Genomic DNA, 12425 nt, shown 5'->3' with positions numbered 1-12425 from the left:
TATGATTGTGTTCCATAGCAGGCATGCATGTGGAGGTCTGAGGACAACTTGCAGGAGTCGGCTCTAATGCAGGTTGTCAGACTTGATGGCAAACACCTTTACCTCCTGAGCCATCTCTCAGCTCTCACAGAAAATTTTCTGAGACTGAAGAAATAAAAAAGGTGATAATCTCTCCAGAGGTCAAATTTTCTGAATTTCCCTGACTGCATCTGGGGCTATGGAAGAAATGGATACATAAAGACCTGCTTCTGGGTCTGAGACCATGATGCAGGCTGCTTCTGGTGCAAGCAATTCAGGGGGCCTGATACAGACTCATCTCAAATTTATCACCAGCCTTGGGGCCATTGTTGCCTTGAGAACATGACCCTGAAATACCTCTCAAGAAATAATGTCCTAAGTCAGGATGCTGGGCAGGCTGAGGAACCTGGAGTCTTGGAACATCCTCTGTGCTGCTTTCCTTACAAGCTCAATGCATAATTTGTTGGTTGAAGACATAAGAGGAAGACATAGAGAGTAGAGCCTTCTAGAAAAACTTCTAAGAAAGTGAGAGCTGGCCTAGGAATTCTCACCAACTCAAGACCAGACTGCACTAGCCTAGTCTTCCAGCCAAGCCAGATGGATCCCTGGCCCAGGCGAGATCACACATGTGTAATTTCATTAGGGCCCTACTTATTTGGGCCCTGACCTGTACCTAGCAATAAAGCACTCCAACAGATTATGACCACCTGAGCATCCAGCCTGAGACGCGACACTAAGAATACAGGGCTAGGGGAAGTGTCACCCAGAGGCATGGTTTGAGTCCTACTTCAGATAATGGCTTGGAAACTGGGAAAGCAGAGGTGTATCAGAGACCAGCATGTGCATTGACATGAAGGCTTGTGGGACGTAGGGATGCTGTAGTAACAGTGACCCTGGACTTGTAAGTGGGGCCCAGATTGTAGAAGGACGGGGTGGGTGCCAGGACACAAAGTTTGGACTTGGCCAAAAAGTGGTGGACAACTATAGAAAATCCTTGAGCAGCAGTAGTGTGTGGTTCTGTCCAGATGTGAACAGGGGCCGATGAAATGTAGGTAAAAAATGATTTCTGGCCCGTAAGAGTGAATGAACCCACAGCCAACCCACTAAGCCACAGGCGGGGCTCTATTTAATCCTAACACCCCAACAGAATTAAAAAAAAATAATAAAATCTTTACCACCCCCATTCTTGCCCCTTGCTTTTGGGGGGTGTTGACCCCCCATGGATCCGTTGAGTATTAACACGTGGGCCCTTTTTGGCTGGGAGAGCGACCTAGATGCTCAAACCTGCCACAGCTGCCACAGCCCTCAGGATGCCATAAATGAGGCTGGCCATATGCATGGGAGGCAAGCTCTCCTGAAGGGCCTGCTGTCTGAGCCTCGCCTACAGCTGCAGAGATAAGAACCTGCAACTGCAGCCCACAGGAAATGGCAAAGCAGTGACTGATCAGGGAGCCACTGCACGGGGCTCATTATGGTGCTTGCCAGCGGGTGAGCCACCCTTATCGGGGAGAAAATTGTATCAGGCCTCCTGAATTACTAGCGATGGGAAGCAGATTTCTTGGGACGCACTTTGTTAGATACCTAATGAGCGGGATACAGGAGAGCAGAGCCCTACGCCTGGCGGGGCGGGGGACAAATGTCTTTGTTAAACAGAATTTGTCAGTTTCCGCTCCAGGCTCCCTAGGGAGGGTTCAGGGCCAGCTAATTGAATTAAGAGCCTGTGTCCCCCACCAAGAAAGCTCAAGGCGGGGCGAGAGGCGGGCTGGCCGGAAGGCGGGCACTTTCAGCACCAGGGACAGCAGCTGCAGCCCGGTTGCTTTGTAATTGCCCGGGCAAGCAGGAGCTGTTGCATTTTGCATGACCAGGGATCTAGGGGATGGAGGAGGGAGGAGGGCAGCAGAGGTGTTGAGGGTAGGGAGGGGAGACAGGTGACCTCAAATGCTGCCAGCTTGGAATGCCATTGGCCCAGCCTGTCTCAACAGACCCCACTCTGCTGGTTAGAGTGCCTGCTGGACATCTCCTCCCACCATGTTTCTCACGTGGTGTGCAGCAGTCGGCACAGCGCAGGAGCTGGGTTGGGTGCTGTGTCTGAGCTGGTGCATGGCCATGCATCTCTTTGAGCTTTCAAAGTCAGTCCCCAATTACGGTCCTAATGAAGCAGGATCTGCTACCACCACGGAGCTACAGACTGAGGGGCCACTTGTCAGCCCCATGCTCCCCAGCAGACCTGCCAAATAGAAAAGCAAATAAACAAGCTTGCGGGGTGAGCAGACAGAAAAGAATGGGGTTAGCAGAGCCAAGCAAGGCCTGAATAGGCAGTTCACCCAGGAGGCTTGGCTCTCTCCTGCCCCCTCCTACTCTGACTGCCTTCCCTCCTCCTCAGGATACTCCCCTGCCCAGGAGAGGCTGGTGAGATGAATTCACTGTTCTGGACTGAGAGTCTCATTTTTAATTTATCTGTTACGAAATTAAATGAATTTATACATAGTATCAGAATCTGCCTAAAAATATCTGGTGAGTGTGTAACTCTGACCCAAAAACATCAGTTCCACATCACTGGGTTGGCCTAGCTGGTCCTGAGACCATACAGGGTGGACAGCCAGCAAGGAGACAGGCAGTGGGGGAGGTGACTCCCTCGGCAATTGTCCCTGCTTTCTGTAATGACTGGGCCACCTCTGGAGACCTCTTTTGATTTCATTACTCCTACTTCCTCCGCTAACTGGATTAGATGGCAGTCTATGAAATCCAGGGCATTGAGATTGGCTTTCTGCCTGGAAATGAGGAGAAATGTCATTACAGGTCCTGAATCAGCATCTCACCCGAGCTTGGACCCACCTGGTCACTAGGGAGGTGGGTTTTGCCCTGGCTGGTTATTCCTTATTTTTCTACCACCCACCCATCATTTTGCCCAATAAGCATTTCATAGCTATCCCTCTGCAGTCAGTCTGATGTTCAGCATTTTAAAAAAGATTTTTTATGTATATGAACATTTTGCCTGCATATATTCCTATGTACCACATGCATGCCTAGTATCCATAGAAGTTTGAAGAGGGCTGTTAACAGATCGTGGTTGCTGGGAGTCAGGAATAGAACCTATATCCTCTGGAAGAGCAGCCAGTGCTCTTAACCTCTGAACCATCTTCCCATCCCCAAGTGTTCAAAATTTCTGAGTAGGGAGACAGATGTGGTACTTATCCGAACACTCACTTAGAAAACCCCAAACTGTGTGAGTGGGATGCTGCACTGGGCACTTCCAGGGCATAGAAGACTCGGTATCATTTGGGAAACATCTAAGTGAATCCTGCCCTTCTTCAAACAGGAGAAGATGAGGCAGGAAACTGGACTGATGTTTACAGATTTAAATGGCCTGCTGAAGTCAGCCTCAGGTTACCATATGCATCCCTCTTCCATGCCAAGAGCATTTATAGATGTTTCTCTTAGGAATTATCTATTTTATACCCATTCAAAAGAGAGGGATTGGGGCCTAGAATGTCCCAGGTGATTCCACGTGTGTGTGAGTGACCCCTAACTCTGCTGACATAGCATGTAGAAGCCCTGTGTTATAATGCATTTCTGAACCCCAAATTGTATGGCACATAAAGAAATCATTGCAAACACACCTCAGTGTTCGAGTGCAGAGTCTTCCGTTTATGTAGTCCAGGTGTGTAGGCTTCCATGTAGTGTCCACGAAGTGAGGTATGCAGGCACCCTCCTCACTCCAGTTGTTAGACACTGGGCCACCCAGAGCCCTGAGCACATCCCTCCTGTTTGGCATTGTGCCCATGGCTCTGTTTGCTTCTAGCAAGACACCATCCAGTGAATAAATAAGTCTGCACTGAGGCTGAGTGAGGATTCCAACAGCTAACACGGGGTGAGATTGCATCACATTTGAGGCCTCTGAAAACCAGGAGACTGTAGAACTAATTGTAGAACTGGTAGAGCTAACAATGGGTTTCAAATAACTTTTCCTTAATTAAAAACAATTAGTACACTTTTATCTACTGTGTATGTGTGTACATGTCAACGTGTGCCATGGTGCATGTGTGGAGGTCAGGGAACAACATGCAGGAGATGACCCTCTCCTTCCACTGCCTGGGTCCCAGGGATCAAACTCACATCTTCAGGCTTGGCAGCAAGCTCCTTTGCCTGTGGAGCCATTTTGCCAGCCCCCCAAACAAGTTTTAAAGTGACCACCCCCACAAAAAGACCGCTGACACATGTCCCTAAGTCCGAGGAAGATAAAGTTTTATTAGGAAAAACAAAAATAGCAAGCTAGCCTAGAACCGCAGAGCAATGTGAAAGTACAGGTAGCCAATGCTGGGCTAGGAAAACCCAGGAAACCCTTGGCCAAGAGAGGACAGAGGCACAGGGCTTCCCTGAGGGAGAAGGAGGGAGATGAGAGAGGGTCATGAAGAAGAAGGGTTCACCAAAGTGCACAGAGAGACCCTCCAAGGGGGTGGTCAAAGTGAGTGATGGTAGCGGTGAGATGGGAAGGGGGAGAAAAGAGCGGGCATTTTAGAAGTTATCGCTGCACTGGGTGTGGAGGCCATTGGTGGCGTACTCGCTGCGCACCCATGAACGTGTGTTGAGCAGCTACAGTGAGAAGGACACTGGAGATGATAGCGCCCTTGCTCACACGAGACTTCGGTCTTGGTGTGAACGCTGGGAGAAGGCAGAGAGAGTCAATAAGCAAACCCCACCGTCTGAAAGGTGTTTTCATAGGGTGGTTACTGTGAACACTGTGAAACGGTATGCTGTGAATGGTGGGCTTACTTTGGAGTGGGAGTGTGGTCTCTGTGTCCAAGGGCAGGGCTTCTCCACAAAGATTATACATGGGCCAGACCCAAATGATGGTAAGGGGCAATTGTGTAAGGATCCCTGGGTAGAGAAAGAAGCAGATGCAAAGGCCCTGAGGCAGGGAATCACTTAGCTTCTTGGAGGAGCTGCAGGACACTGCGTCTGGGACCCAGTAAGCAAGGGGCGGGTGGCAGGAAGTGTACAGAGGGCAGGTGTGCAGGGCCTGCTGAGCCATGCCAGGGAGCTTGGAGTATAGAAGGCACCATGGAAGGGCCGGTTCAAAGTCTCCATTTTTTTTTTTAGAGGCCAGAAAACTTCTTGACACCAAACAAGAGCAAGGCTCTGCCCACTCTGAACCCCAAGATCCTAGATGAGAATCTGGGTGCCATCCGTGAGTCCTGGTCCATGAGCTCCTCAGAATCCTCTCAGGAAGCCGAGGAGCCTCAGACGTTGCGTGGCATGGTGAGTGCCTCTCCCTAGGACAGGGAGGACTTGTACTGTGCTGGGGCAATGGGGAAGGAGCCACCCCTGAGATCACCCCCCAGGTGGCAAGTGGACCACTCCTTTGGCACACTCTGCATGTGAGTTACCCCCAAAGACGAGCTGGTGGGAGGAAGGTGTGACTCCCTTTCACAGTTTCTTCACCTGTGGGCTCTCATGGGATTTATGAGAATTCCTGTAATGTTTTTGCTCAGTCATGTTCAGCTCAGAATATGTCCCCCAGGCCGTGGAAAGCCCCCAAGAAACTAGCTGTAACTTATAAAAGGGGTAGTTGAGATGCACTTAAAAAAAAAAGGGGGGGAGGGCTGGAGAGATGGCTCAGAGGTTAAGAGCACTGACTGCTCTTCCAGAGGTCCTGAGTTCAATTCCCAGCACCCACATGGTGGCTCACAACCATCTGTAATGAGATCTGGCGCCCTCTTCTGGCCTGCAGGCATACATGCAGACAGAACACTGTATACACAATAAATAAATATTTTTTTTAAAAAAAAAAAGGACACTATTTTCAGGCACAGTACCTGTCTTTGATGCTGGTACCTGGCCTCAGGATGGGTCTCTTCTGAGTCTCAGCCTCTTGGTACAGACAGCAAAAGAGCATATACTCAAAAGACAATCCCTCTGAAGTCCCAAGTGGAGGCATCACCACCCCAGTCAGTGACCATGAGAGATTCCATAATGTGGCTTCCTACAGCCCTCCACAGTGGATCCCATGAGCAAATGCTGCTCCAAAGATCCCAAGGAAAGGCCCCAGGCAAAGCCACCAACCTAGTCCTTAGGTCTCCTCCTGAGGACCTGCCCTTCTCTACTGGCCATCTCCTCGTCCACCCTTGGCACTTGGCACCTTTCTGAAACATGTCCCATCAGACAATGGGAAAGGCTGCTGGCTGCTGAGTGTCCCCAAGAGATCCCCACATGGAGCACCCTCCCCAAGAGTGGAGCCTTCCTGTGTGAGCAACAGCTCTAAAAACATTTCTAGTCCACACAGTCCACCTTTTCCCTGTGGAGAAGCAGGACTCAGGAGCGACCTCTAGCCCAGACATCAATCGCATTGAAAATAAAGGTACAGATCTCTTGGCCTGGGAGATTTGGGACAGCAGTAAACTAATTCTTGTCAGCCTGCACAACCTGACCCAAAGCAGTAAAGGAAGTTGGTTTTAAAAAGCCAGGGCAGTAAGTAAAAGTGAAGGGGCCACTACAGGAAAGGGCAGATGGGAAGTAAGGAGAAGGTGAAAGGTGGTCCTCCCTGGTTACCACCAAAGAGCGTCAGTGAGTTCCTGCCCCCTAACCCCCACTGCCTTGGGGTGAGTCAGCCAAGCCTCGGCCCTACCCAACCCCAGAGGGCAGAGTTCACCCTTAGTCACACTACCTCTGACAGCAGAGATGCAGACCCTACCTGAACATCCTGGACATAGTGTGAGCAAGGAGTTAGCAGTACCAAGCCCCACCCCACTGGGAATGCTGGGAATGGCAGGGGCTCTCTGTAAGATCTGAGCTGAGGGCAGCAAGTCTGAGAGCCAGACCCATATGCAATGGTAAACACACGTAACTTAATGCTGTGCATTGGTCTGTGGTGGGAGACATAAAAGGGGGTGGAATGGCCAGACTGGAGGCTCATTGCATCTATGAAATTGATTGAGAACAGTAATGAATGGGAGAGAAGGAGGAAAAGGGCCTTTCAGGGTAGGATGGATCGGATGGGTGGACAGCTGAAGACTTGACTTTAAATGTCAGGAAGGATGGTATCACATGGAGAGACAGCCAGTTAGTTTTGACTTTTTCTTAAGGATTCAACCAAAGGAGAAGGATTAGACACAGCCTGAGAAGTTAAGATCAGCCATTAGGAAAAAATTTCTGATCAAGATTAACCACCATTTGTGACCTGTTTTCATTATACCCACGGTGGCTATGACCTGGTCCAGAAGTAATATGATACCTGCCCAAGGCTCCCTGGCCTTGTCAATCCATGTTATGTAACATCCAGAAAATTCTGGGTAGCTGCAGAGGCCTGTGGTGAGCTAACCCACCTTCCATGCCCTGTAAAAGGCTGCGGCCCAGGCCCTCTTTCCTGCCCTTTCCAGGCTACTCCAGACCCATGCTAACCTTGAACCCTCCTTCGTGACTCTTGGCCTCAGCCTTTATCTTCCCATGCTGATTCGGCCCTCCAACACAGCGCAAGGACTCTCTCGCTGCCCCCGCTCTCTCCCCAGCCCCCTCCCACCCCCACCATCACTTTATCCTAGCTGCTATCCTACAAACCGACAGGCCAGAGCTCAGAAAGATGAGGGCGGGACCCAGCCATACACCTTCCCGTGGCCGAGAGAAACCCCGTTGCAAGTAACAGAGTGCGGTTGGGTAGCAACAGTCTACAGTTCCATGCCAATCACAGACAGCTGTGCAGCCATGGCAACCAAAGAAAATTACATAGCAGTGGATGAACTCATGCAACCGAGAGACGCACGCTCTGTGACAAGCAACAGAGCACAGCCATGGAGGCCAGGAGTGTGGCTGCGTAGCAATAGACGCTGATGTGCGATGATGTCACCCAGCACTTTAGGGCAGGGAGGCATGGTTGTGGGACAGAGCACAGGCACAGCACCTGGGGTTCAAGGCGCAGACTTAAGGCAGCAGATACCTGAGGAGCCCCGAGGCACCCGAGCGGCAGTGACACACTCATGAGGTATGTGACTCGGGACTTGTACCAGAGAGTGTCATCAGCAGAGCCTGTGAGTGAGGCAGGTTGCCTTGGGCCACAGCAGTCGTTGTGCAGTGTCCCGAGGATGAGTGAGTGACCCCCTCTGCTCTCTGCTGTGGCCTTGGCTCAGCCTCTCTGCATCACCTGACTTCCGTGGCGCCTCGGTCTCTGTCTAGTGTCGCCAAGCATTCCCCAGAGCCGCAAATCCATTTTATCTCTGGCTCTCTCCCGAGTCTACTTGGGAGCACTGAAAACTGAACATTCTCTGGGAAGATGCTCCTTGGGGACAGAGGAGCAGGTAGAGGGGATGTGGTCTGTGGTCTCGTGTGCAATGCTCACAATGCCCCTCACAGCACACAGACCCCAGCTGGGACTCCTACCAAGCCCAGCCATTTCTTCCCATCCCCAGACACCTAGCTCTAATGCAGTCATTCCAGGGACCATTTTCTCAGGGCAGGAGAAAGCTCAGTGCTGGGTGGGACCACTGAGATGGAGGGGAGGACCCGTGGCAGAGAGAGCTAAGGGAAGTAATTGCGTCCCTGAAGAGCAGCCCAGAACATACATTTCTTTGGAAATGTTGAGCTCCTGGATCATTCTGAAAGGGACAGTTCTCCCAAGACCCACTTTGCCAGCCTCTTGTCCTTATCCCACAGACAGCTGAGCCACCTCACTGTAGCTAGCTAGTGTTCCTGATGCCACCACCACAGCAGGTAAGCTGAAGGGACCTGTTCAGTCTTCAGAGGGGCGGAGTTCCACTCACAAAGACCCATGAGACTAGTCAGAAGCTTAGGATGAATCAGTCTAGTGAGTGCCCCGTCCTACACCCAGTGAGGACATGGGGGCAAGAGAGGAGACTGAGGCCCGAAAACTGGAGATCCCCCTCACAAAGAAACAGCCACAGACCGTCAGCCTCACAGAGCAGACAAGCATGAACATGTTAGAGATGGCCAAGCAGGGGGACATGATCCAGACAAAGGACCTTCCTCTAGGAGGGGAGAAGGAGAGAGGACCTAGGAAGACTTCCTGAAGGAGGAGGACCAGGCTTTAGACAAGGTATTCAGTGTATTTTCCACCCAGAGGTTGAAGCAGCGGTATTCCCTTCCACTGCCCTCCACCCCACCATTTCTCACTTGCTCTCTCTCTTTCTCCCTGCCCCCACACATACACACACACACACACACACACACACACACACACACACACACACACCCATGCACATATACACATGCATGCCATTGTCTTTGTATATTCCCATTTCTTTCTGATATTACCCCCACTCTCTCTCTCTCTCTCTCTCTCTCTCTCTCTCTCTCTCTCTCTCTCTCTCTCCTTCCCTCCCTCCGTCTGCCTTGCTCTCAGCAGCTCTGAGGCCAACCAGAGGGCCCGCACACTAGAAAATGAATAATTGACAGGGTTGTTAAAAGATTCAGTGGACTTTTCTAAGCTCCCCACACTGGAATAACTCATTTCTTTCATTCTCTCTTTGAAAGCCTCTCCCTTCCCTCCTCCCATCCCCTCGTCCCTGCCCCACCCCCAAGCCCAAGCTTTTCTTTTCCTTTCCTGAGTCTACAAGGCTCCTCGACCTCAAGGTCTCTTTAAGTCACTAGCTGTCCTTGTTCTGTTTAAACCGCTCTTAGGGGTGACAGGGCGACTGCCCCTGAGAGGGCCCCATGTGCACATGAGGGCTTCACCTGAGGCGCACAGCTGAAGGAGTGCAGCTCAGCCCGGGAGGTCAGACTCCCCAGGCCAAGGCCACCCTCCCCAGCCGGCACAGAGGGGTGTCTGCTGCACCTGCCCACTTCTGTCACTTCATGTCCCTGTGCCCTGATTGTCTGTAACATGGGAGAGCTGCTCCCTTGGGTAAAGGAGACCAGAAAGGCCTTGAGAAGGGAGGCTGGTCGCGTGGCAAAGATCCCTGTGAACCGAAACCTTTCTTCCTTCTTTGCATGCCCGAAAGGCAACCAATCTCCCTATTTACTCTGGGCAAATCTAGCCTGGCCATCTCCATGCCATGGAAATGTCCCTGCTCCAAGCCTGCCTCATTCTGAGCCCCTCATATATCTTCTGCCTCCTTCACTAGTCCATGGCCACAGGACACAGCCTTGCCTGGCCTAGCTCCATGCTGGGCCCTGTACTCTCATTGCTCCTTGAAGTAACCTTGAACTCATCCCTCCTCTCTGGGCCCCAGTTCCTGCTTCTGCCAGCAGAAGACATGGGGGCAGATGTGCCCTAGTTCCCTCTGCGATGTAGCTGGAGCCTCCACCCCCCCCCCCAGACCCCACCCAGGTGAGCGGAGGCTCAAAGCTGACTTTGGCTCCCTCAGCACCACCTGGTGGCAGGTGATGCACCCTAAGCAGGAGACCTTTGTGGCCACCAGCAGCAGTCACCAGAGGGAGACACATGTTCCCCTAGACTCTATTGACACAGGTAATGAGAAGAGAAACCTCCGTGGAGAGCCTCAACCCAGGGCACCCTGGGCTGGGTGGGTACCACAGAGGTATCACAGAGGCCAAGAGGAAGATCCCCAGGCCCTGAGAGGACATCTTCTATTGTTACCACCACCACCTCTGCCTGGGGACCCAAACCCTGCAGAACCATGGAGACAAAGAACAGAGGAGAGGGACAGAAACCCGGGCAACCAAGAGCATGAGCCACCCAGGGTCACCTCCGTGTCAAAATTGAGACCTGGCTGAGTGCCCTTCAGATCACAATGCCCAAGCCACCAGCCGACTTCTTCTCCACACAGCTGTTCCTCCATCCCTCTCACCTCAGTCTCTACTGCCCCCAGTTTCTCTGCCTCTCATTGTCTGGCTATTCTGATCTTGTCACCCGTACAGCACCCAGTTCTCTGCCCCAGACCTCTAGGACCGGGCCCCTCCAGGCCCTGCTCTTCCAGGCTGGAGGTCATCTCAGGGCCCTGAGCTTCTGCTCTTCCTAGCCAGGAGCCCTGTGTGCTGGCATCAAGAGGAAGGGGTTCTAAAAATAAATGCACAGAATGTGCAAAAGTCCCCAGCTGGCTGAGACCTCAGCAGCAGCTTCTCTTTCCTGTGCCTCCCTCTGCTTCCTCCTCAGTTCATACTGCAGGCACACACCACACACACACACACACACACACACACACACACACACACACACAGCAAAGAGGTGGAGGGAAAGAGAAAGAGAGGAGAGAGGGAGGGAGAGGCGTGCATAGAGTGGGAGGTGGGGGAGAATTACCAAGCCTTGGAGGAACGGGGAGAGGCAGAGAGAGGAAAAGGGGAAAGAGAGGCTGGAAAGGGAGGAGTGAAGCTGTCATCCCAGTGGGGGCCTGTTGTCTCTCCTTCAGACTCAGCTCCGCCTGACACCCACAACTCTAACAGGTTGTCTCAAGTCTACCTCCAGAGCTGTGTGAGATCAGAGAAATCATTCCACCTCTCTGATCCTGCCTCCTCATTGTTAAATGAAAGGAATGTTGTCTCCTTGCGCCCTCTTGAGGCTGTGGGGAAGATTAACAAGCGTGTGGACAGTAGGGCAATGAAAACAGCCCCAGTGTTCAGGATGTAGGACCCTTTGAGGCTGAAAAGAACCAACACAAATCTCCAGACCTCCCCCCATGACTCTAACTCCAGAAAGCCTGTCGCCAGACCCCTGCCCACAGTTCCTCACACTCCCCCCCCCCGGACCCCCTCACCCCGCGTCTCAGGCGGGCCATTCTCCTTCTCCATCCATCACCTGAGACTAAAGAGATTAATAAACGAGACTCATAACTCAGCTACTGGGATGCGCCAGATATTTACGGCTGCATTTCAATTTGCAGAGAGATTAAGTGTTTGTCGATTTATTGTCTCTCGGTGGGTGTGTGCTGGGAGCAAGCAGGCTGAGCAAGGCTCCCTGCTGGCCAGCTCCCCTCCCCCGCTCCCACTCCCTCCCAACCTCCATCCCTAGAGCTGGGTGGAAACCGATGCTGTCTAGCTTTGAAAGCTATTGCCCGCTGGAGGGGTTTGATCCAACTAACCAGAGAGGCAGAAGACCTTGACTTAGATGAAAGCCACACCCACACCACTAGGCTGACTCCTAGATACCCAAAGGCCCAGCATTCTCTGCCCTACAGTGACTGTATCAAGCCGTGGGTGAAGTCACACATCCTCCAGAAGGCCAAATACCAAATAGCTTCATGGTTCCCTCCTAAGCCCAGGGATGGTTATTTAGGACATACACGGAACTGCCACTTATACCCTCTTTTGGACCTAAAGACACTGGGGGTGGTCTGGAGAAGTCTCTGCAGTGATTTGCCAGGGAGAGCCTACAGAGGCCCAGAGAAGTGAGTCAGCCTGGGAAAGCTGGGCGATAAGGAGGGACCTCCAGGACCAAGAGGAAAAGATGACTTGAGCCCAGTACAAACAGGCTCAAGGAGTCAAGAAGGGATGTCCCGCATACT

At 52.0% G+C, this 12425-nt stretch overlaps 1 protein-coding gene across 5 annotated transcripts in view; it reads left to right on the top strand.

The window, feature by feature from the left end:
- Ccdc33 (coiled-coil domain containing 33) overlaps positions 1-12425 on the top strand; it is a 101919-nt gene that overhangs the window by 64942 nt on the left and 24552 nt on the right. For all 5 annotated transcript variants that reach the window (XM_059267989.1, XM_059267993.1, XM_059267991.1 and 2 more), the window contains one exon: positions 5119-5277. In XM_059267989.1, the coding sequence (XP_059123972.1) occupies positions 5119-5277 (159 nt within the window). The remainder of the gene's footprint in view (positions 1-5118; positions 5278-12425) is intronic.

The sequence above is a fragment of the Peromyscus eremicus genome, chromosome 7, assembly GCF_949786415.1.
Source record: "Peromyscus eremicus chromosome 7, PerEre_H2_v1, whole genome shotgun sequence".
Classification (NCBI taxonomy): Eukaryota; Metazoa; Chordata; class Mammalia; order Rodentia; family Cricetidae; genus Peromyscus; species Peromyscus eremicus.
Note: the sequence above shows the minus strand (reverse complement) of the source record. Positions and strands in the feature narration are given on the sequence as shown.